Source organism: Aethalodelphis obliquidens, unplaced genomic scaffold (genome assembly GCF_003676395.1).
Source record: "Aethalodelphis obliquidens isolate GAN/ISIS:26980383/991018 unplaced genomic scaffold, ASM367639v1 scaffold29, whole genome shotgun sequence".
NCBI lineage: Eukaryota > Metazoa > Chordata > Mammalia > Artiodactyla > Delphinidae > Aethalodelphis > Aethalodelphis obliquidens.
Window position 1 is genome coordinate 130,181 of NW_020837973.1, and position 21,849 is coordinate 152,029.

At 54.8% G+C, this 21,849-nt stretch overlaps 1 protein-coding gene and 1 long non-coding RNA gene across 3 annotated transcripts; both read left to right on the forward strand.

The window, feature by feature from the left end:
- Positions 1-2,794: 2,794 nt before the first annotated feature.
- On the forward strand, positions 2,795-18,599 carry PDCD6 (programmed cell death 6). Of its 2 annotated transcripts, none has more exons than XM_027125396.1 (6): positions 2,795-2,934; positions 3,848-3,909; positions 10,285-10,329; positions 11,208-11,366; positions 15,003-15,112; positions 18,026-18,599. In XM_027125396.1, exons 1-6 carry the CDS (start codon positions 2,840-2,842, stop codon positions 18,122-18,124), a joined length of 570 nt encoding a protein of 189 aa, XP_026981197.1. In that variant the 5' UTR covers positions 2,795-2,839; the 3' UTR covers positions 18,125-18,599. The 2 variants fall into 2 exon arrangements, with proteins under 2 accessions (XP_026981197.1, XP_026981198.1); XM_027125397.1 differs by having other exon boundaries at positions 11,208-11,360.
- On the forward strand, positions 4,220-6,020 carry LOC113630223 (uncharacterized). Its single transcript, XR_003436859.1, has 2 exons — positions 4,220-4,774; positions 5,374-6,020. It is a non-coding gene; the product is annotated as an uncharacterized LOC113630223 (long non-coding RNA).
- Positions 18,600-21,849: the final 3,250 nt, after the last annotated feature.

The following is a 21,849-nucleotide window of genomic DNA, read 5'->3' on the forward strand; positions in this document are numbered from 1 at the left end:
CAGTCACCTTGATCCACCTCACGTGCTCAGTAGCCACACTTGGATGGCTGATAAAGAGCAGTTCCTTCATTGGAAGTGCTGTGGGCCAATGCTAGTGTAGATGTTTGGTAGTTTCTCATTATACTAAACATCCTATGTTCAGTAAATTGACAGCTACTCAGTAAGAAGCCAGAGGGAAAAACAAAACCGAAAGGTCATTCGCTTTCATCTGAATTCTGGCAAGAGTATTGGTTGGAAAGGAAGGGGAGAGCAGGGCTCAGTCAGCCTGTGCCTGGAATTCCACACCAGGCTGTAAAAGGGGAAAGTGACTGAAAGAGGAAAAGTCTCCAGTCCAAATGCCGGAGTGGTCCTGATAAGAAGATAAACACGAGTAAGGAGCCGGAGTGTCTTCAGAGGGGAAGCTGGTGAGGTAGATAACACAAGATTGTGTGAGTGCACAAGCGTACAAAGGACAGAACGAGGGCACATAAGGTACTTGGCCGTCCATTCATTTAACATGTTTATTGAGGGCCTACTATGTGCCAAAGACAGATGAACAAGAGGGTGGACTGAAAAGTGTTAGGAGTGCTAGCACCCTATGTCTAGGGCCAATGTTTAGAAAAATTCTAAGGATAATAAGAGGCATTTTCCAATTAGCTCAGAGAAATTAGACCAAAGGAAAGGCTGGCCCAATATTAGGGGAGTGTTGTCTTTCAGTTCATTTCTCCTCTCCTCCACGCAGAAGCACTATATAAATGGAAAGCTTAGAACAGACCTGGTTAGGAGGGAACTGAATCCCAAGATAGACGAGGAGATAGTGGCAAAAGCACATCAATACTTTAAATGACTGGGTGAGCAGCACCAGGGGCAGGAAACGGTCTGCCTTCTTCTCTTGTCAGAAGGCGGTCGCCACTGTTGCTGTACATCTTTGTAAGGTGGTGTCAGGACTCCAGGTAACACCTCCCCCCCCCACCCCCCGCGCCCAGAATAGATGGCAACTGTCTGTGGCCAGGACTGCAGGCTAAGCCCTGCCCTAGAGCACAGCACAGGTGCCATGGCCCATGTGTGCACTCCCATTAGCCTCTCAGAGTCTCAGTTTCTCAGGCATCAGGGCTGAGGTGACGGAGGCTGCCTAGTTGCGAAAGCACCAGGCCAGTCTCTGATGAATCCTAGACCCATTTGTACATATATAGGGGTATACATTAGGGGGATGATTTTTTTGTTTGTTTCAATCTTCGTTTCCTAAATTAATCTCCCTTTTAAGAGTCAGCCTTGCCACCGGTGAGATGATGCAGGAAAAGTACAGACAGACCTGGGCTACAATCTCTTCTTGCCTCTTTGACCTTAGACCAGCATAGTTTTCTCATCAGTAAAATGTGGACCTGGATACCTTGCCACGAGGTGCTGGTGTGAGGATTACACATAGTAATATTTAAACACTAGGGGAGATTCAGTAAATGCTTCTTCCCTTGAATGAATCATTTCCTACCCCTGGAACTAAACGGAAAGCAGAACGGAGCACTCCTGGGCCCCACAGATGGTGTTGGCTGCGGCAATCGAGGCTGGACTCCATCAAGGGTTGCTGGAACCCGTGACACTGTCAGGAGAGGGAGCCGAGGCCAGCTGGAGTCGCTGAGAAGTTTCTTGCTGAAGTTTCCCTGTACACTCTGTACTGGAAAACTTATAAATTGGGTTGCAAAATCATAGTTACTAATTTTGTAGCTTTCTAGAGAACAAAAAAAGAGGCAGAGATGGGAGATAGGAAAAAATGGGTTTCAGAAACTAGAGATCAAAAAGCTGTGGAAAACTGTAGAAAGGATTAGTCAACGAGTGATGTGAATGCTTTATGAGGATAAAACTAGAAAACACTTGAATTCATTAAGTCATGAAAAAAGCCACATTGTTGAGGTTTGTAGAATAATAATCTGTGTGTCAAGTCAGAGTATCTTAATCTCTTTGAAGAGTTTTAAAGAACTCTCCAGCATATGCTCTGGTGGTTAGAAGAGAAAAAGGACTGAGGACAATACAACTGGAGAATAACAGCGGGTCAGATACAGAGCCAAAGCGCTGAATAATGGATTCGTGTCCAAGGAAGGAAGTGTCAGGCTTTTCCTTGGTGCTCGGCCCTTCCACAAACCAAGTAGGGGAGGAGGATGAAACGAGTCCGTATGATTGGATCAGGAGCTCAAAATCCTGAGAGGCTGGAAGGCGGCGGGAGCGCCCTGAATGAAGCTGGGCTTCCCTGCGCGGGGTGCGCTGCGGCTCAGTCGTGTCCAGACGGCCGAGAGGGACACGCTAGCCGCCCACCATGGCCAGCAGGGGCTATTTGGGCTTGGCCACGCACCTGCAGGCCGAGCCGGGAAGCGGCGGGCGCCGTCAGATGTCGGAGGCGGGGCTTCGTGTGCTCCTGGGAAGCGGGGCGCAGGGACGCTGAGATGTGCGAGCGGGGGCGGGCGATAAGTCCAGAAAAACAAGAATGTCGGGCGCGTTCTTCCCCTCCATCACAGTCTTTCCACGACCTTCTTGGTGCAAGAATGGACCATGCTCGAGGGAACCGCCTCCGCCCTTCATGTCCACTCTGCGCTGCGGGGAGCGGCTCCCAACGCGCGTCCGCGACCCTAGGGGTACCCTGGCCTAGGCCACCTGCTGCGCGATGCCCATGGGACCCAGACACGCTGGCCGGATGCACGGGCGTCGCCTGGCAACAGGGCCGCGACTGGATTGGCTGCGCTCGCTCTCGTGACCGCCCCGGAAGTGGCGTGACTCCGGGCCCCCGCCCCGGTCTAGGCGTAGGCGGAAGTGGAGCCGCCCGGAGACGTCCGTGTCCCAGGAGTGCTTCAGCCGAGTCGCGCCTCGGCCCATGGCCGCCTACCCGTACCGCCCGGGCCCCGGGGCTGGCCCTTCCGCGGGCGCCGCGCTGCCGGACCAGAGCTTCCTGTGGAACGTCTTCCAGAGGTGCGGCCGGCCGCGCAGGCGCTTGCGGGCCTCCACTGCGTTCTTCTTGGTCTCAGCCCCGGGCCTTCCCCCGCCCCGTGACCCCGGCCTCCAGTCCGGCCTCCTTCCTGGTGCCCCCAGGCCCCTGTCTCTTGCTCCGTCCCCCCACGCTCCATCCTTGGCGTCCTGTCCGGCCCCCTTCCTAGTCCCTCTCGGCCTCTCCCACGCCGGGCCCTGCTCCGTCCCCCACCCACCCTTGGCCTTCTCTCCGCCCCCCGCCTTGTCTCCCGCAGTCCCCAGGCCCCTCCCAAGGTGCAGAGCCGCCAGCCGGGGGTCGCAGCCCGCTCGCCCTCGGGCTCGGCTTCCATCCCTCTCCCCTCACAGCCGTTGCCCGGAGTTGCTCCGGGGCGGAGGGTCTCCCAGGGATGCTTGTTTAGGGGAGCAGAAACGCAGACTCTTCCCCGGCTGCTGAAATGCCAGCAACCGGGAAAGAAGCCGGGCTGCGGCTGTTGGGCAGGTGACCATCACCGCAGTGCCTTCCGTCCCTGGGCGTCCTTCCAGCGAACGAACGACCCAAAGTGGAGTGACTCATGATCAGGGAACGACTTAGTTATCTGAGAGAATCTTTTCCTGCTTGTGAAAAGGAGAAAACCTGGTGCAGGTGGAATTCAGCCAGGCCGAGGGAGGGAGACCTGAGAAAGTGGAGAAGCAGCTTGGGTTTCGGCAGGGAGCGTGCCTGGACAGCGAAGGAGGCGCGCTTCCTTTTTCCCCAGCGGGTCATGGGACTGAGAGGTCCAGCAGCCGAAGGGAAGGGCCCAGGGAAGGAAGGGCCAGAGTTAATTTAGGGTTGACTGTAGAGTCAAACCTTTGCTTTTGCCCTCGTTTGCTTTTCCTGCGCTTTGAATCGCTAGCTTAACTGACCTTAATTTTGTAGGGTTGACAAAGACAGGAGCGGTGTGATATCGGACAACGAGCTCCAACAAGCGCTATCCAATGGTGAGTGGCACCTGGCCGTCTGGACTTGTAAACCGCAAGGCCGACCACCCGTAGTGAATCACTTTCTTCTTAAGTTATTTCCCGAATCACCAAGACTTAGTTATCATCTCTGACCCGTGGTGGAGGAGCTTCTGGCTTGTTTTGTCGGGTGGTTTCCTGGTGGTTGTGTCGGTGCCGCTCTGAGTCCTTGCCGAGCGGGTGGGGCAACTGCATGGAGGACACGGGGAAAGCCTGAGAAATGGAGGCTGGGGTGTTGGCTTCAGGAGCGCAGGGAGCCCGGCTTTGTACGGCAGACATCCTTCAGGTTTGTTGAGGGCTGTTGAATTTCGCAGGTGACTGCGTCTTGTGACTCCTCTGGAGAGGGGCATCAAGACCCCAGAGACACCGATAGGGAAGCGACTAAGGATACTGGAGGCTCTGACAGCCGGATCGCGGGGAGGTGGGCTTCTCAGTGGGGGATGCTAGTCATTCAGACATGGGTTAGAGGGGGTTACAGCTCTTGGTGCTGGTGCTGGGAGCTCACCGTGGAGTCGCCTTGTTGCTGGCTTCAGCATGATTGATCCGTGGAGGTACTACTGAAGACCTTGATTCCATAAATACCTGGCTGTGTGGCCCTTTTTTTAACCCGTCAGATGCCACTGTCTTTTCTGATTCTTACGTTTGTGGTGCCGTCCAGAGGTGTGGCATTTAAGCCAGAAGGGGATTGACTTTAAGAGGTAATGAAGATGTTGAAAGGCTCACCTTGCCTAGTGGGAGCAGCTGGTGGTGTGGCAGGCGGACGCTGCCTCACAGCCCTGCGCGTGGCGCACACCACGGATGTTCTCTTTGTTACTGCTGGTGGATTGGTATTTACAGGTGAACACAGGTAATATTTTCCCTAGAGGGAGTCAGTACTGCTTCCAGTTGAGCTGGTTGTTAAAGCAGATGGTTCTGTGCCCTTGAATCAGGAGCCTGCTGGAGAGAGAATTTTAACAGAATTGCCCACAGGATGTTCAGCCCTCCATTCCTAAGATGCTTTGAAATCGGTACCTGGTTTAAGCCCACCGAAAAGTGTGTATCAGGACCGTCTCACAGCGGCCCTGTAGAGTCACTTTTCTTGATTTGCCCTGAGGGATTCCCTCAGCTTCTGTTGGGGCGATGTAAGAACTTGTCCCGTGAAGCAGGTAGTAGCCTAGCCTTGAGCGGGACGGGCGTGGCAGCCCCCCTTCCCCCCACGTGGCCGCCTCACTCCTCCCTGGGGGTGTGGTGCCTCTTGTGTGGAGCAACTGTGATGGCTGTTCTGTCTTGTTTTGTTTGTCTTAACCTGAATCTTGTAACCAGTCACATTTTCTCTTCAAATTAGCTGCTAAAAATTTTAAATTAAATTTCTGGCTTGCCAGTCCCATGAGCTTAGAATTTGAAGAGGTGAATTTTACTGATAGTCTGAGACCCCTAACTTTCATATGCTTTTCTCCTCCCATCCAGCATGACCAGAGTCTGCTTTCTTTTGCTGTGCCGTGAATATCTTGTACGTTCCCTTCGGCCCTTTCTGCAGGAAGGCAGGTTATGAATGGGTACAGATCTCTCGTCCTTCCACAGCCTCAGAGCGCGCGGTGAGCCCTCAGGCTGAGAGCGGGACCAGAATCCGGGTGTGTGCCTGCACTGCTAGGCGCTCGCCCCACCCCTGTGCCGTCCCACCTGTGTCTTCCCGTTGGCGCCCCCGGACGCACAGGTGCCCCGTGGCTCCCACCGCTTGCGGGGCTCTGCTCCTCCCACCCAGGACACCTGCCTTTCCTCGAGGCACCCGCGGCACCTTCCTTTCCTGGATGCTGCCCTTTTCCTCCTCCTGGCTCCTCTGGAGTCGTTTTGCAGCAGTCTCTGGCTACCGGGCATCAGCTTTTGGAGGAAGCTGGTCGAGCTGGCCTCTTGTTTGCAGTCGTGTCGTGTCACTTCTGTCACCAAGGATGGACACAAGTCAGTTTTCTTCACTGTCCTCGAATTCCCATAGCTGATACGATTGGAGTTATTTTTGACTTTTGATTTCTCCCCCAGGATTGGGCTTCTTTTTTCATATTAGGACTAGAATATTAAGCTATTTCAGGAAATCAGTTTAATTAGCTTGTTACTGGTGGGAAAACTGGAGGTTCAAAGTAGCATGGTTTCTCTCTGCAGTGAGATCTGTGCCTCTGACGCGCTCTGTTAAAATCCAGCTGAAACCGCCCTGAAGAAGTACTCGTGGGTCCTGTACACTGAGTCCTTTATGCAGCTTGTCTCCCCGGAGCGCGTCTGAGAATGACTGCTCGGTTAAGAGGTGTGAATAGAGACAGGACTGTCTTGCCTGCTGTTTGAAATGACATGTCGCAAACTGTCTTCAGTTAGGTGCTTGTTTTTTTAATCTTTACTTTGGCATTGTTCCTTGGAATTACAGGAAATTAATTTTGCTCAAGCCTCTTTTTTTGTGCTTCTGTAGGTTTAGGTTGACATAACATATTGATGTATTTTGAGGAGGCGTTTTTCAGCTGGACTTTAAATAATAATAAGTCATATATTCTTTTAGAGGTATTTTTAGCAAAATAGATTTCATCTCTTCTGGGGATCCCATATTGACTAGCAGTGAGAGAGATCAGACCACATAAGCCGACAGTTCCCTGCTGACTGCCCATCAGGTCACCTCACTGTCACTCCGTCATAGGCCCAGCCTATGAGGCAGCGGAGGGTCTGGCGTTTACCGTCTTCACCCTGCACCTGCTGTGCTCAGAGCCTGCACGTCCCCGAGGAGGGCCTGCCTGCGTGGCTGCTGGCTGCTTCCTGGAACTTGCTGCCCCTCTGCCTGGGCGGCTCATGCTTGCACTGCAGCTGCGGCAGGCATGTGCTCCCTCGCTGCCTGGAGCTTCCCTGGTTGACAACACGTGCGAGGTGTGGTCTCAGCTTTCCGTGGAGGATTAGGGGCGCCCTGTGCAACTCCCCGGGAAGCGGGTGCCTGGCCCCCCCAGATTTTTCCCCGTGCCTTTTCCCTCTGCTGATTTTACTCTATGTCTCTTGCTGTAATAAACTGACTGTGAGTTTTGTGAGTCCTAGCGAGTCATCAAGCCTGGGGGTGGTCTTGGAGGCCCCCAACACAGCCTGTTGTATCTGCTCGTCCCAGAAACCTGTGCAGCAGAGTTTCAGGTGGAAGCAGAGGAAGACAGGGTTGGCTTTATTCCACGACCTTGGCCTTGGGCAGATCACACTCTGGGACAACTGGAGGCTTAGCCCCTCCGCCTCGGGCCCAGCCCATGTCCACCAGGTCCCACATCGCCTGGTACAGAACCAGAGACATCACTCATCTATCAGAACTGAGTGTACAGAGTTTCACTGTGAGACACTTAGGTTGTTTCTGATTTTCTTCGATGTAAATACTGTAGTGATTTCATAGAACAAGTTTCTAGAAGCGGCATTTATCAGCTCGAAGGCTGTAGGTGTTGTTATGGCTATCGATGGTGTTCAGATGGCCTTTTGAAAGGCCGTATTTCCAGTCGTGGCTCTTTGAGGCCGTAGTTGAAGGAGACTGGTGGGATACAGAGTTCGTGACCCTGAAGAGGCACCAGTGTCCTGGCCGATTCCATGCGAGCCCGTAGAACTGCTCTCACCCCTTCCTACTTGGCTCCGCTTGCAGGAAGAAATGCCCAGAAGGGCTGGGAGTCCCAGATCTGATGCAGTTAAGTGGAAGGAGATTGCCAGTGGTGCTGTAAAAAAAAGGTTTTTTTTTCCCCCAAAGATTCCAGATAAACAGGTATTTCAGTGTGCGTTTGCTGGATGCCATGACGACTTAGCCCGTTATCTCTCACTGAAGTCCAAGTTTGTGGTAACAGGTTGCAATTTCAAGAAAGAAAACTCTCTGGAGAGCAAAAAAACAGAATATACTATCACAGAGCAGAGCGGGGGTTTTTTCTCATTTGAGAAGGGATCAGATATAAATTCTTTAAATCATCTGTGTGCTTGACGGTTACAGCGGAAAATGCTAAGTGTCCTGATGTTGACCCACCCCTCAACGGAGCTGCGACCCACTCGTACCCAAATTATGGGTGAAAAGAGTTAGGTGTACTCAGTTTACATGGAAAATACTGTGTATGTTTCTGTTTTCTTTGGTCTTTTCAGATGAAATTGAGGCAAGACTTACAGGAACAGGGACCATATATTGTATTTCTAAGTAAAAGTCTGACAGGAAATCTTTTGCAAGCTGCTGGTTGTGACATTCCTAGACATGTTGTTTACTGGGAATGTTTGCAATTGGGGCTGGCCTGGAAAATCCGGGTGAGGGTCACTGGCACTGAAGGGAATCTCGCTGCTCGGTGTACCCTGTATTTCCAGCAGGCTCTGTTAGACATGCTTGTCCACATTGCAGTGCATTTTCTTACAGAAAACTGCAGATTTTCGGGCCGACGCTCCAGTGTGTTTAACACTTAGTATAACTGGAATACTAAATGTTGCCCTCACTAGGGGCTGTGAAGCTTTGATGTTTAGTCTGAGAACCAGGCCACAGGGCTTGGCATGAGCTAAACAGTCAATTAACTGTTGGCTATTGTGATTATCCCTTGGTTTCCCTGGAGAGTCAGGCCCCGTTTGGGTAACAAGGGTGGGCCAGGGGAGGCACCAGGAGCCTGCCTCCACCTCCCAAGCTGGACAGCCTGCGGGTCTCCTCTCCACCCCTGACTCAGCCCGGGGTGACCTGCCACTCTGCTGAGCCTCACGGCCCTTCAGCTCGGCTGCCGGTTCCTCTGGTCCACACCTCCCTCTGCCTGGCCCTCACCGCGAAAAGTGCCTGTGTTTGCATCATCATCTGACTGTCTTACTCGTGTCACTTCTGTGGAAAACGCGTTCGGCCGAGTCATTTGCCAACGTGGCCAGGGGCGCAGCCCTGCTCACAGCCGGGATGGGCAGTGGGTGCAGGCCGCTCAGCAGGGCGATCATCGAGGGCTCTCAGGTCACAGCCTGCGTCCGAGGCGGAGGGAAGGCGGGAAGGAGTCCAGCGGCTGCGTTTGGTTTCTCGGGCTCCTGGTCCTGGTGGGTTATCTCCTGTGGAAACACCAGCCAGGGCAGCTAGAAAGTCAGGAACGGTGAAGAAGCGACACCCTTCTGTGCACATGGAGTCCCCCTCTCTCTCTTGGCTTCTCTGTAGCACAGTTTCTTTGTACACTGGTTTCCAACGATGCTGACCTTTTCCGATACCTTTATATACATCCTCCTGCCTGCCCTCCCCCAAACGCCTGTAAAGTCTGCAGAGATGCGCACCAGTGCCCAGGGGTCCCCGCTGCGGGCCAGGCTCAGGGCGCCGCTGGAGCAGATGCAGTGACCGAGGGGCCTGGGTGCGGGGCGCTCAGGAGGGCTCCTCTGAGGAAGCCTCGTATAAACGGAGGCGTAAGGAGAGGCAGGGGTTGAGGTGAAGGTGTGCGTGTGTTTGGGGGGCCATGCTGGGCGTCGGGAGAAACGCATGTGGGCCAGGTCGGGGACGTGCTCGGAGCCCAGTGGTCGCGGCCAGGCAGGAAGGGTGCTGCCTCGTGTGTGGCCAGGGGATGGGACTCTGCCACCCAGAGCTGAAACCGTCTGTAGAGAGGGAAGAATGGGGGGATGGGGAGAGACGCTGCTCTCCCGCCCCATAAAAACGTTTTTATGTTGTTTTTAGTGAGTATAAAAATTGGTAAAGGTGCAAATCACTCTGAAAACAGATCCTTGGGCGTAAGGGTACCTGGTGAGCAGTCCATCATCACAGTGGATAAATGGTTCTCAATCGTCAAATCCATCGGTGTCAGCAGGCTCCTTTATGATAGATATTCGGTAACATCCCCTTTACTGCTCTGCAGTGAATTGTGGAACAGTGTGTCCTGCCTTTTCACAATTTCAGAGAAAATAGTATGCTGCCCAGACTGTCATTTTAGGAGAAAAATGTAAAGCATGGTTTCACGGTGTGCTTTCCAGCAGGGTCACTGCACGACGTGTGCAGCTGCCCCGGTCCTGGGAGCGGTGGTGCCCTTGGGGTGGGACTTTCTGAAGTGGTAGCTGGTGACGTTCTTAGCACAGCTTAGTGCCATCTTCTCAGCTTACCTGGTGCTATGGCCCTGGGAAGTTCAGTGAGTATTAAAATAGCATCTCTTGGTTATAAAGTGAACAAGAGTGAGCTTCCAGGTGCAGGTCTTCCTGAGCAGCTTTGAATGTGTGGCTGGACCTGAGCGATTCCCCGGGCAGTGTGGATAGGACCTGACAGACCCATCGTCCTGGGGGCGGCGTCCCCTGCGGAGAACGAACCGTGGCTCTAGGGTCTTGATGTTGAAAGCTAATTACTTATTTTCTCTGGCTTCTGGGGTTACAACTGGGGATTCAGAGTTTCTTCTCTTTCTTAATTTCTGCTCTTTGTTTCAGGCACCTGGACTCCGTTTAATCCAGTGACTGTCCGGTCAATCATATGTAAGTAGGGGCAACACCATCCTTCCTGTGCTTCTGAGCTGATTTCTCTTCCGGAACTGCCACCCGCCCTGGCCCTTCACTGAGTCTTGACTTTGAGTTGACTGTCCAACCCGTCCTTCCTTTCTCAGTCTACTGATCTCACATACTTACGTTTCACACGCAGTCACGTCTTGCATGCCTGTTGACTAGAGGAAGCGTGCGAGTTCTCATGTGAAATGTCTCTGAAGTGGAATGCGCTTGTGGCCAGACCAAGAGCACTCAGATGACCTGAAAAGAGACCAAACGGTGTATTACTTTCTCTGTAGCAGTGTTTCACACTGAGTTTTTGTCCATTGTGCCTGCAGTTGTATGTAAATGTAGTTAGAAGTTCGTTCTTATTTGGACCTGGAATCAGGCTGATTTTTTTCTCAGTGAAAGGCAGGCCTTACTAAAATAATCTAAAGCCAATAGTCCTGTTCTCATCCGAGTAGAGGCCTCCCTCGCCCGAGGACTCTTCTGAGCCCCCACTCGGGACTCGGGTCCGCTGGGGGACGGGGAGGCTCCAGGAATGGGACCCGGAGCTGGGAGGGTTGGGGTGGGCCCCTCGACGGCTCTGCACTGCGGCTCCAGTTCCTCCTGATCGCGGGTGCGCCCTGCCGCCGTCATGCTTTTGCGGAACCTCCTTCAGTGTAAAGCGTTTTTATTGTGGCTCCACCAGGGTGTTTGGCTCGCACGCCTCGTGCCCACCTAGCACGATTTAGGGCTGTGGCTGGGTCACCGCCAGCACCTGGGGACCCGCTGGCCGAACACCAGGCTGGGTCCCGGAGGAGCCAGGCCCGCCGGGGGTGTGGGCGCGCCTCTGCTCTAGGTTCTTGCTGATTCACGCCCTTCTGTCTCAGCCATGTTTGACAGAGAGAACAAGGCCGGCGTGAACTTCAGCGAGTTCACCGGCGTCTGGAAGTACATCACGGACTGGCAGAACGTCTTCCGCACCTACGACAGGGACAACTCGGGCATGATCGACAAGAACGAGCTCAAGCAAGCCCTCTCAGGTTTTGGTAAAACACTTGTCTTGACTGCGTAGCTCTTTCATTTTGGAGCCAGGGCCATAAAGTTGATCTTGTTACTTCGTTTAGCTTACTGATTTTGAAAGCAGTCTGTGAAATCTTTGTTTACATCACACGGTTTTATATCTTCCTGTTACTTACATCGTGAAGGCTGATACTTGACTTGGAGGCTTCTATACGGTTTTCATCCAAAATGAGATAAGGGCTATGCAGTAGTTTGTCTTTTGTGAAGTGGAGTGATGTCACAGGCACACTGAGAATGTGGCTTCTGAAACAATTTAAAGTGAACGAGTCAAAAGAAAACAGTGTAGGGCTATTTATATTTCCTGATGTGAAAATACACAGAAAGAAGGTACGATGCCCACAGGGGACGAGCCCGTGAGTTGCGCGGAGCGTAGGCCTGAGTGTGGAAGCTCCCATTCTCAAGTGCATGTCAGCACGCGTGCCACACGCGTGCCAGCCTGAGTGTGTGCCGTGCTGTGAGCAGTGTTCACGTGGTGCCTTCCAGAGCACGCCAGCGGGCCTTCTGGTCCAGCGCCCACGTGGGCCTGAGGGGAACTTGGGGTTTGTCATTTATGGAGGGAGGACTGTGGTCGTTGCACCAGCATTCTGGCTTGTTTGACGTTCACTGGGCCCTCTGTTCGCAGGGTCCTTCTGGTAGATCACAATGTGCTTTATTCCGACTGGTCCAGCGTTTAATGGTATGAAGTGCGTTTCTGTTCTTGTGGCTGTTAAGGTGCTTCTGCCCCCCCCCTCTGGGCGTGCGCTTTATGGCTGTCCTCTCGGTTTCTCTTTCTTGCCTTAGAGGCTCTGGGACCCCACAGGAAGTTTGTGTTGTGAGCCTGCCACGCGTGGGTCAGGCTTTGGGCAGGACATTGACCTCAGGTTCTCTGAATTGAAACTTGGCACGCAGCTGACCTTGCTGTGCCTCAGGTGGGGGGCTGGGAGGGAGGTGGCCCCCGCAGAGCAGTCCTGGGCAGGAGGGAGCCGGAGGCCTGGCCGGCTGGAACCTGGACCCTGTGACTTAGCTTCCAGACTGGTGACCTCAAGTGTCCCCGAACACAGTGTTTCTAACCTCGTCAGGCCCCGGAGCCCTCTTTTGACTTAGTGCCGGTGACCCTCGCGTCCTGGGAGCTCACGTTGGAAACGCTGAGGTCGACAAGCCCCGGTCAGACCTGGGACGTTTGTGGCCGTGGTAGGTCCGCGGTGGTCCCTCAAGGTCACGAGCCGACAGGCCCCGTCGAGCTGGGCACAGCCGAGATCCTTCCTGACTTCCAGCTTTTCCTGGAAAAAGTAAATATCCGGTTGCAGCATTTCTTCAGTTATTCCAAAAAGTTTCTGCTTGTGATTGGTCCGCCATTTCCTAGGGCCTTCTCTGGAGCCTTTTCTTCCACACAAGGAGCGTTGCCATCCTTTCGCAGGCTACTTGTTAGTAACTGTTAGGAAATGTGCCCCAGGAGTGAAATTGCCTGTTTTGGTTTCCCTCCTAAGAACAAGTGTCTGTCAGCCCAGCTGGGGGCTGTGCTGTAGCCCAGCAGATGCGTGAGGGAGTCGGGGGTGCGGGGGGAGGTCAAGCCCTAAGGTGTCCTCTGATCTCTGCTAGTGCCACACAGGGTCTCAGCCTGACCTGGCGGGGCTGTGACTGACCAGCACACCCGTTCATCATTTAGGCTCTTATTCCTAGTATGTGCTACATGCCAGGTTCAGAGACCTGGAAATAAGAAGGTGCATAAGGCCTGGGCCTCATACTCTGCTGGTGTGTGTGTGTGGGGCTGACAGCCCCATCCCCAGCAAACGACCCCGTCCCGCACCCAGCCCCTGGCAGCTCAAGGCCAGTGTGGTTTTTATAAGGAATTTATTTCACGAGAGTGAAACCTTCACTTCCTCCTTGTAAAGGAGTGAAGTAAAACCTTCACTTCCTCCTTGCTCGCTTTCAACCACTTTCCATCTTCCTGCTGCATTTGCTCTGCCCCTCTTTTCATGCTGAGGAGTCCGAGCCGGCACCCTGTCACTTCATCCCTGGATCCCCAGCCTTTGGCTCCCCTGACCGCGTTAGCAGTGTGTTTACAGCCGGGTCGGCTGAGTTAGGCCCCATCAGGTCTCCGGCAGCCTCCGCCCCTTTCTTGGTGCCGTTGGCTCCGTGTAGACACGGGTGGTGCCCTGATCCGGATCTGTCCTTTGCCATGGTTACTGACTGGCGTCTGGCTTTTCTCCTGGTGCTGAGAGCAGGCGCTGGATGCCCAGTGGAGGTTGCTGGTTCTCAGGAAAGAAGGGCTTGTTCCCTCCACTGGGCATCTGTGCCCTGGAAGTGCAGCAGCTGGGCCGGGGGACACACAGTGAGGGGCCAGCAGGGTTTCCACCTGCCTCACTGACCCTAAAATGGTCTGCTGAGGGGGGTTCACGTCTTGGGTTTTGGAGGGAGGAGCGGGCCCAGAGGCCCAAGAGTCCCAGCGGCCAGTGGAGCCCTGTCTGATTCCGGAGCTCTGCTCTCCCTGCTGCTGTGTCTTTGTCACCATCTCGTGTGTCCTTTCCCAGCCTGGGCAGGAAACCATTGCACAGCGATGGCTTGGGCGGGCACTGCCCTGTCACCGTGTCCCAGGCTCACCCTCACCAGCCGGGCCTCTGTCTCTCTGGGCCACAGGCACCGGTACCGGGCGTGAGGGGGCGCCCATCCAGCACCCGCCTGTCGCTCTTTTCTAAGTTGGGGTCCTGTCTTCTACTCAGCTGCAGGGCAGGGGGCCCTGGATTTAAGTCACAGGACGCATAGAGCGCGCTGACCACTCTGGAAAGTACTGGCACGTGTTTGCATGTGTGACTCTTTCAGTAGAGTGATGAAGTGCTTGTACAGGTAATTAACTGTGACGTTCACTCAGACAGTAGGTGTACATATCCTTGCAAAGATTCCAGCGAGACTGAAAACCAGTAAAAATATGTTGGCACCTGGATCTTGTCTCCTGAATAAGTAAGGAAACCACGGTCACACAGGTGGTGAGGTTAGGAGGGAAGGAAGGGGAAGGGCTTAGAGCCGCCCCGGGGCGTCCTTGCTGGAGGCCTTCCAGGACGCCCAGCAAGCTGAAGGTGGAGTCACCTGGGTGACCCTTGGAGGGCTTCAGTGTGTGTGAGGCCGCCCTACTCCTCACGGCCTCCTGTCCTGACCTCCTGTCCTGACGTCAGGGAGCTGATTGAGGCGGGGGAGGGGCCGTCAGTCAACCTCCGCACGAGGTCTTAGCGTGCGAAGCCTCCTCCAGCAATGAGTAACCCAGGGCAGCCCAGTTATTCACAGCTTCACCATTAAGTTAATACGGTAGGAAAATTCAACAATAAGGGGCTGTTAAGGAGGCTGAGTCCACAGGGTCCAGGAGACCCCTCGGGGCAAGGGGCACGGCAACTGGTGACTGGGTTACTCCGGACCCTCCAGGAAGGGGCTGCTGGTCTCTGAGTGAGTCCCTCCTCGGGGTGGGGCCGGCACTGCACAGTGGCCACCAGGCTCTCAGTGTGTTGCAGTGCGCTTGCAGCCGGGGATCCCTGGGGCCCACGTCCCCTGGGGCCCATGCCGTGTTCTCTGGGGAGGGAGAGGCTGGGGTCTGGGGAGGGAGCGTGGGTACTGACTCTGCTCTTCTCCTCCAGGGTACCGGCTCTCTGACCAGTTTCACGACACCCTCATTCGGAAGTTCGACAGACAAGGACGGGGGCAGATCGCCTTTGACGACTTCATCCAGGGCTGTATCGTCTTGCAGGTACCGGCTGCGCGGCGCCCACAGGCGCCGACTGCGGGAAGGCACGGGACGGCGAAGCAGGCGAGCAGGAGTCAGACACGGAAACTGGTTCCGGAACTTAGAGAAGTTAGCGTGCTGTTTGGAGGAGTAGCTGGTCGTTCTGTTAGACGGAGGTGCAGACAGCAGGGCCCCTCCTGCCCTGGAAGCACCGGGAGCTGTCCTTCTGGAGGGGATCGATGGGCTCTTTGCATGCATACCCTGCTATTTTGGTGTGTCTTATGAGAATCGGGTAAGCTGCTGTCGTGTGCGCTGCTGGCTCCTAAGCTGGGAGCCGTGCCCTGAGCACAGGTGGCCTGTTCGGGTGTTAGACACAGTGTCTGGCAGGGCTGGCGATCACAGTGACCACCGCCTCGCGGTTCCCTGCAGTGCTTCTGTGGATCCTCCTGCGGCCTCCCTGCCTTACCCAGGAGAGAAGTAAGTGCAGGCCTGGACAAAGCACCCAGGGGAGCCCCTCCTAGGATGGAGGGCGCGAGCGCTCGCACCCACGCTGGCTATTCCCGCACAGGCCCTGCTCCTGTTTCTAGGTGGGGAGCCAAGGCCCATAGAGTTAAGCTTTAGAAATGCAGTGAATTGGTATAAACCCTCATGTCTTGCAAAACTTTTTCTTTTTTGACAAATCTCAAAAAAAAAAAAAAGGGCTTCCCTGGTGGCGCAGTGGTTGGGAGTCCACCTGCCGATGCAGGGGACACGGGTTCGTGCCCCGGTCCGGGAAGATCCCACATGCCGCGGAACGGCTGGGCCTGTGAGCCATGGCCGCTGAGCCTGCGCATCCGGAGCCTGTGCTCCGCAACGGGAGAGGCCGCGGCAGTAAGAGGCCCACGTACCGCAAGAGAAAAAAAAAAAAAGCAGAGACAACAGTATAATGAACCCATGTGCCCATTATTTAGATTCAGCAGTTCTCAACTCATGGTCAAGTCTACGTAAGACTCTGTGACACCCTCCCTCTTAATTCTGTCACAATTCCATTTATGGGAAGCGAATGTGTTTTCCGTAAGTATTTAAGTAGAACCTATCCCCGAAAGATACCCTTGCACTTCGCATTCAAATCGAGGTTACATCTCGTTGGTTTTAGAATCCACAGAGGGGTGTGCTAGGCATGAGGTTATCAGTATAATTTGGAATTTGGGAAAGCACTCTCAGGTTTTTTCCCTGTTAAAGTGATAGTTCAGTAAGTGAAGTTTCTCTGCCTGGTCTGCTATCCCGATTTCTTTCCCGGGGAATCTGGGCCCAGCAGTCCCAGTCCCTCAGTGACTTGGAGAGCATTTAAGCCTCACGTCTCTGAAAAGCGGAGAGCCTAACCCTACCCTGTCTCTCCCTCTCGGTGTCTGGTGAGGCAGGATTACATGTTTGCAATGTTGTCGGCACACGTTAGGAACAGGTGTAGCGTGAAAGTCTCTCACTAGGATCTGCGTCTGGATTGTTGTGGGCTTAGGATTTTCATCTGAGGTTACGTCCCATAAGTGACCACCTCATCCTTATATCTCTGCCTAAGAAAGGGTCATCACATGGCAGCATTCAGCCCCCAGAGTAGCAGCATGTGAGTCCCCTGAGGAGTTCACGTGGCGCCTCTGCTCGTCTGTGAGCGGAGCACAGGCCAGCCGGGAGGCTGCCCGCAGCTGGTCATTGCCTCTGGGCCATGCTGGAAGCCTGCTGCTGCCCTGCTCCCTCCCAGCCTTGGAGAAGGAGCCTAAACGCTGGACAGAGGTGGGGAATCGAAAAGGAAAGGCTAAGCTGCAGGCCACATGTAAAAAATCCTCAAAAGCCCTCAAAAGCGTTTTCTTTTCATCTGCCTCTTTCCAAAAAGAAAAAGGCTTTTTGAAAATTGTTTTCTACAAAGCAACGTGGAAACTTGTAGAAATCTTCGGAAAAGACAGTTAAGTGTAAAGAAAGGGAAATCGCCCATCGGTCTCCCGGTGGGAGGTTACTGCTGCTGGTGGTTTCTGTGGTTTGTGTCACGCCAGTGTTTCACACACAGGAAGCTCCTGGCTGACGCCCGTGTGGACTGTCACCTGTGTCAGCCCGTATGCTGTTGGCCGTCAGCCTGCCCAGCACAGGAGAGGGGTGGAACTGGAGAGACTGAGGTGCAGGGGACACGGCTCACGGGCCAGGCTGCAGCCTTGCTCTCGGCCCCTGGGCAGGTGGACAGGCGACCACCAAGGTCACGATGAGCCTGGGGCACTGTCTTCTGTCAGGAGGATTCTTCAGAGCCTGCCATGGTTGCCCAGCATCTGTCATTTGGAGTGGTACTTACCTAACCGTCCCTGCTCTCAGGCGGCCAGGCTTGTGAACAGACTGAGGCGGCGCCCTGGGGGTGTGGTCAGACAGGAGGTGGGCGGGCGGGCCCTGAGCGGGGAGGGCGGCTGGGCTTCAGAAGCCAGCGTCCTGGGCTGGCACGAGGTCATCCTGCCCTTCTGGCCCTGCGCTGGGCTTCCCCTGTTGGGCGGCAGGTTCTAGAGGAGGAGCCCAGTGGGGGCTGGTTTCCCTTTGTCCTGAGCGGCAAGTGGCCAGAGCAGAGGGGAGCCTTCAGGGAGGCCCCCCCAGAGGACAGCCTTCGAGTGGGAAGGGAGGACCCAGGCTCACCACCAGGGACTTGGGAGGCCAGGTTCTGGGGCCAGAGGGCTCCGCCAGGACCCAGGGCCGCGGTGTGTAGTGGAGCTGGGCTGGCGGCCCACCCGCCTACGCGCTGCTGTCCTGCATCTCCTGGGTGGACCGGCCTGGCTTTTGAGGGTGGTCGAGGGCACCTCGCCCGTGGCCCTCTGCGGGCAGAGACGTGAATGCTTCTGAAATTGGGTTCCTGAATGCCCTTTTACCAGTACAGTTGGTTCCTTCTGTTTGATAAGTATTAGATCTAAACACCTGCTGTTTTTTCCTCAGAGGTTGACAGATATATTCAGACGCTATGACACGGACCAGGACGGCTGGATTCAGGTGTCGTATGAGCAGTATCTTTCCATGGTCTTCAGCATCGTATGACACTCGTCTCCTGCGGATACTGACGGGACTTACGGAAGAAAAGACTGAAAATGCCAAATCTCTTACCTGTAATGAAATGGTACACAGATGAGTTAGATACTGTTCCTCCTTTAAATTTTGTATGATTACCATTTGGGGACCCAACTGTACATATGTGGATAAGCTGGTTAATGTTTTGCAATCGTAACAGTAGTTATATCGTTACTTAGATACATACATTTGATTTGAGGCTGTTTAATTGTGCCATGAGGTACGATACAATAATGTTACAGGTACTCAGCTTGCAAAAAACTCATCATGTGCTTTTCTAGATAGCTCCAGTTCTAGAGTGGAAATACTTTATTAGCCAATAGGAATTTTAAATAATACGGAACTTGCACAGAAGGCTGCTCACGTGCCTTACTTTTTAAAGGGGTTTATTGTATTCATTTGAATGTGCAGCATAAGCAATAAAGCACATGTGCCCTTGTCCCCATCCGTCTCAGCTCTGCTCACCTGGAGCTCCAAGGGGTCCGGCACCTTCTGGGGTGCACCCTGGCTCTGCTCGTGGAAGTCCCGAGATTCATCCATCCACTATGACAGGAGGTGGTTTGCATTTCGTGAAACTTCTTTGGAAATACAAACCCAAATTTGATTTAGAAGGGAATGGGTTTTCCTTCACTTACTAATGATGCACCTCTGTGCCCTCTGATCGACTGTTAATTACGGTTTTTCACACATGAAAGCAGAAGGAGGGATGCAGTCAGCCCCCCACGTGGTGGGCGCACAGCCAGTCCCAGGGTGGCCCTGAGCCTGCCCCCACGGAATCGCTTCAGGCTCTTTCTGTCCCCTCACCCTTTAAGTGTGCTTCCCCAAACCAGGATTTGGGGCGGGGGCTGTGAGGACGTTGGGATTCTGGGTGGGTGGCAGTGATCTATAAATGGGTCTGGGGCATCAGAAATTGGGTATCCGTGGGGTCTGTTCTGGGGGACCTGTGCTGGTTGGGGATGGAGCCTGGGGGCTGTGGGTTTCTTATCTGTGGTGTCTGATTACAAGGAATGTCACTGACCACACGACGGGGGTCGAGGTAAAGAATCTGTGTGGCTCAGACTGGCCTTGTGAGCTCATGGAGGAGGGTCCAAGGGGGTCTCTGAGGATCTCCACGCCTTTCCATTTGGATGCCTCTCTGTACTTCAACACACTTGTGAGGACAGCAGCCCACGATCCCAAGTTGTACTCCAGTGAGGTCAGTCCCCAAATTCCTGACTCCGTGAGGCCTGGGACCTCCAGGTGCTCAGGTAGACTCTTCCAGCTGGTGCCCCACTGCCTCGGCCCAAACCGCCGCTTAGCCTGTCTCCCTGTCCCCCATTAGATGGAGCTGTGCATAGCGGGGGCCCCTCCTCCCCCACAGGTTCCCCTTTAGATGGAGGCATGGACGGCGGGGCCCCTCCTCCCCCTGGGAGGCACTGTGCTCGTCTGTCCCTTGAGCTCTGGCCTGCAGACACCCCAGGCTCAGAGTGAGGGCAGCAGGTGTCCAGCCTCTGTGGACTCTGTCCCCCTGTGACGTGGGAACCCCGCCCTCCACGTACGGGCTTTCCTGTCCACCTCTTCCCCCATCCTGCACCTGTGGCACCTTGGACTCTGGGTTCATTCCGGATTCCCAGGAAGCTGGAACCCCTCAGACTGGTCTCAGGCAACGGCAATTCATGGCTTCAGTGCGGAACCTGCCCAGTACACAGTTTAATCTCCGAGGATCACTGGGGGCCTGACAGAGCGGACCCTGAGAGGCCTGCTCTCAAATGCATGTCAGCCTTGGGCAGGGGATGGTGCATGCGTGGTTAGGTGCCTTCCTTGATTCAGGGAAGCGAGGGGAAGGGGAGATGCGGAATGTAAAGAAAGGTCTGATTGTGTGTGGTACAGATATACTCGGGTGAGAGGCACAGACGTACTCGGGTGTGTGGCACAGATAGAGGTGGGTGGTACACAGGTACAGTCAGGTGTGTGGTAGAGATACACACTGCACAGACCCTCAGTGGAGTCTGTGGCCTGAACCAGTGGACGCACGTTGAGGAGTGGGTGGGGACGTGGCTGCGATGGGCTTAAGGTCTGGGGGTTCCGTCCCGAGCCCCAAGCCCCTGCCCAGGCGGGCGTGCAGCAAGATGAGGAGTCCTTTCCGCCAAGGCCGCACCTGATTGGTCTAGCGCCAGTCGGCCACACGGGGGCAGTGCTGTCCCGCCTGCAGGGATGCCTGGCCCTGGTGCTTCATCTAGATCCAGAGGGGTGACCTCGAGGGACAGCCAGCGTGGAACTTACAGAAGCAACAGAGAAACCAGAGGGAGTGGGGGTCAAGTGAGGGTGGCAACACGTCTGCAGCTTTTCCTCCAGCAGGGTGCTCTGTTCTCAGGCCGTGCCCAGCCCCCTGGGAGTCGGGGCTCGGGGATGGGGCAGGGGAAGCCGGCCTGGCCTCCGGGAGGCTGCTGCCCGTGGTGCCTGTCCGTCTGCACCCGGCGCTCCGCCCCGGCCGCCTGCTCTCGTGCTCCATCTCTCCACGTGCGCCGTGTGCTGATGAACCAGCTCCCCGTTTGACTTCTGGGGACACGAAGCATGTGCTCAAGACTCCGGAATTCTGGCCCAGGTTCAAAGTCGGTGCTTCATGAAGAGGAAATAGTCCAGGGCAGGTAGGACGGACTACCTGTGGCCACCACCCTGGTCACCACTAGTCACCTCAGCCGGCTGGGAGAGTCACCTTCCCGGTCCAGGTGAGCCTGGTCAAGGGAGGACCAGGTGGGAGGTCTGGGGCGGGGGTGGAGGCTGTCACCCCTCACCTGTGGAGGGTCGGGGGCTGCAGGCAGCGCTGATGTCAGATGCACACTCTCTGCAGTGTGGCTGAGTCAGTCCCCGTGGAGTCCCCGCTGGGTCCTCTTCCTGTCCCTGAATTCGTCTGACCACGGCCCCCAGCCCACAGGGGCCTCCCTGCTGCCCTGGAACTCGAGGACCAGAGGGGCTGGGGCACCGTGTGCCCTCCTCACCTCACACCACCTGACGGAGGTGGGCCCAGGCCAGCTCGGAGTTCACCGCGTGGCTCCATTTAAGAGCACGTGAGTGTGCGAGGATGCGTGTGACTGTTTGATCGGTGTCCAGACTAGAGGCTCCAGGAAGCCAGCCCATGACTCCAGGTCTGCCCCTGAGATTGGGAATGTACGTACCTGGTGGGAAAATGGGTAAAGGTGGAGATTCTTACCTGTTGTACATGTGTTAAAATATACGTAACATAAAATTTAACATTTTAACCAGTTTTAAGTGTACAGTTCCCTGGTATGAAGTACACTGACAGTGTTAGCAACCATCACCACCATCCATCTCTGTAACTCTTCATCCTGTAAAACTGAAACTCTGTCCCCGTAAACATCCCTCCCCCTCCCCCGGCCCCTGGCCCCACCGTCCTCCTCTGTCTCCAGGAATCTGACTCCTCTGGGTCCCTTACGTGAGTGGAATCCTACAGGATCTGTCCTTCTGTGACTGGTGTATCTCACTGAGCGTAATGTCTGTCCTCAAGGTCCATCCACGCTGAAGCCTGTGTGGGAATTGCCTTCCTTTCTAAGGCTGAATAATGTTCCGCTGTGTGAACGGACCACCGTGTGGTTTACCCTTCATCTGCTGATGGACACTTGGGCTGCCTCCACCTCTTGGCTATTGTGAATATGCTGCTGTGAACTTGGGTGGACGTACATCTCCTCGAGACCCTG